We start from the raw sequence: 227 nt of genomic DNA on the forward strand, positions 1-227 counted from the left end.
AGGGAGAGGTAGAGCCGCCCTGAAGCTCGGAGATGGGCGTCCTCCGGCAGGATCTTTAGCAGGTTCTTAAGCAGAGGTTCTTCGATGGGGAAAGCAGGGTTCAGCGGCCCCAGGAGGAAGGAGCGGGAGGCCTTCGCCGTGGCCAAGAGGTTCTCGCGGATGACCTGGTGGCCGGTGTTGGGAGAAAAGGTGGCGATGGGTTTTAGCCATTTATTGTATGCATGATT

The 227-nt window shown here is 58.1% G+C and overlaps 1 protein-coding gene across 1 annotated transcript in view; it reads right to left on the reverse strand.

Annotated features, from left to right (window-relative positions):
* The window catches only part of LOC119588943, a 6474-nt gene that overhangs the window by 2240 nt on the left and 4007 nt on the right, over nucleotides 1–227 (reverse strand). The window contains exon 4 of the mRNA XM_037937554.1: nucleotides 6–164. Coding sequence (XP_037793482.1) covers nucleotides 6–164 — 159 coding nt within the window. The remainder of the gene's footprint in view (nucleotides 1–5; nucleotides 165–227) is intronic.

This window comes from Penaeus monodon, chromosome 24, assembly GCF_015228065.2.
Source record: "Penaeus monodon isolate SGIC_2016 chromosome 24, NSTDA_Pmon_1, whole genome shotgun sequence".
Taxonomy (NCBI): Eukaryota; Metazoa; Arthropoda; class Malacostraca; order Decapoda; family Penaeidae; genus Penaeus; species Penaeus monodon.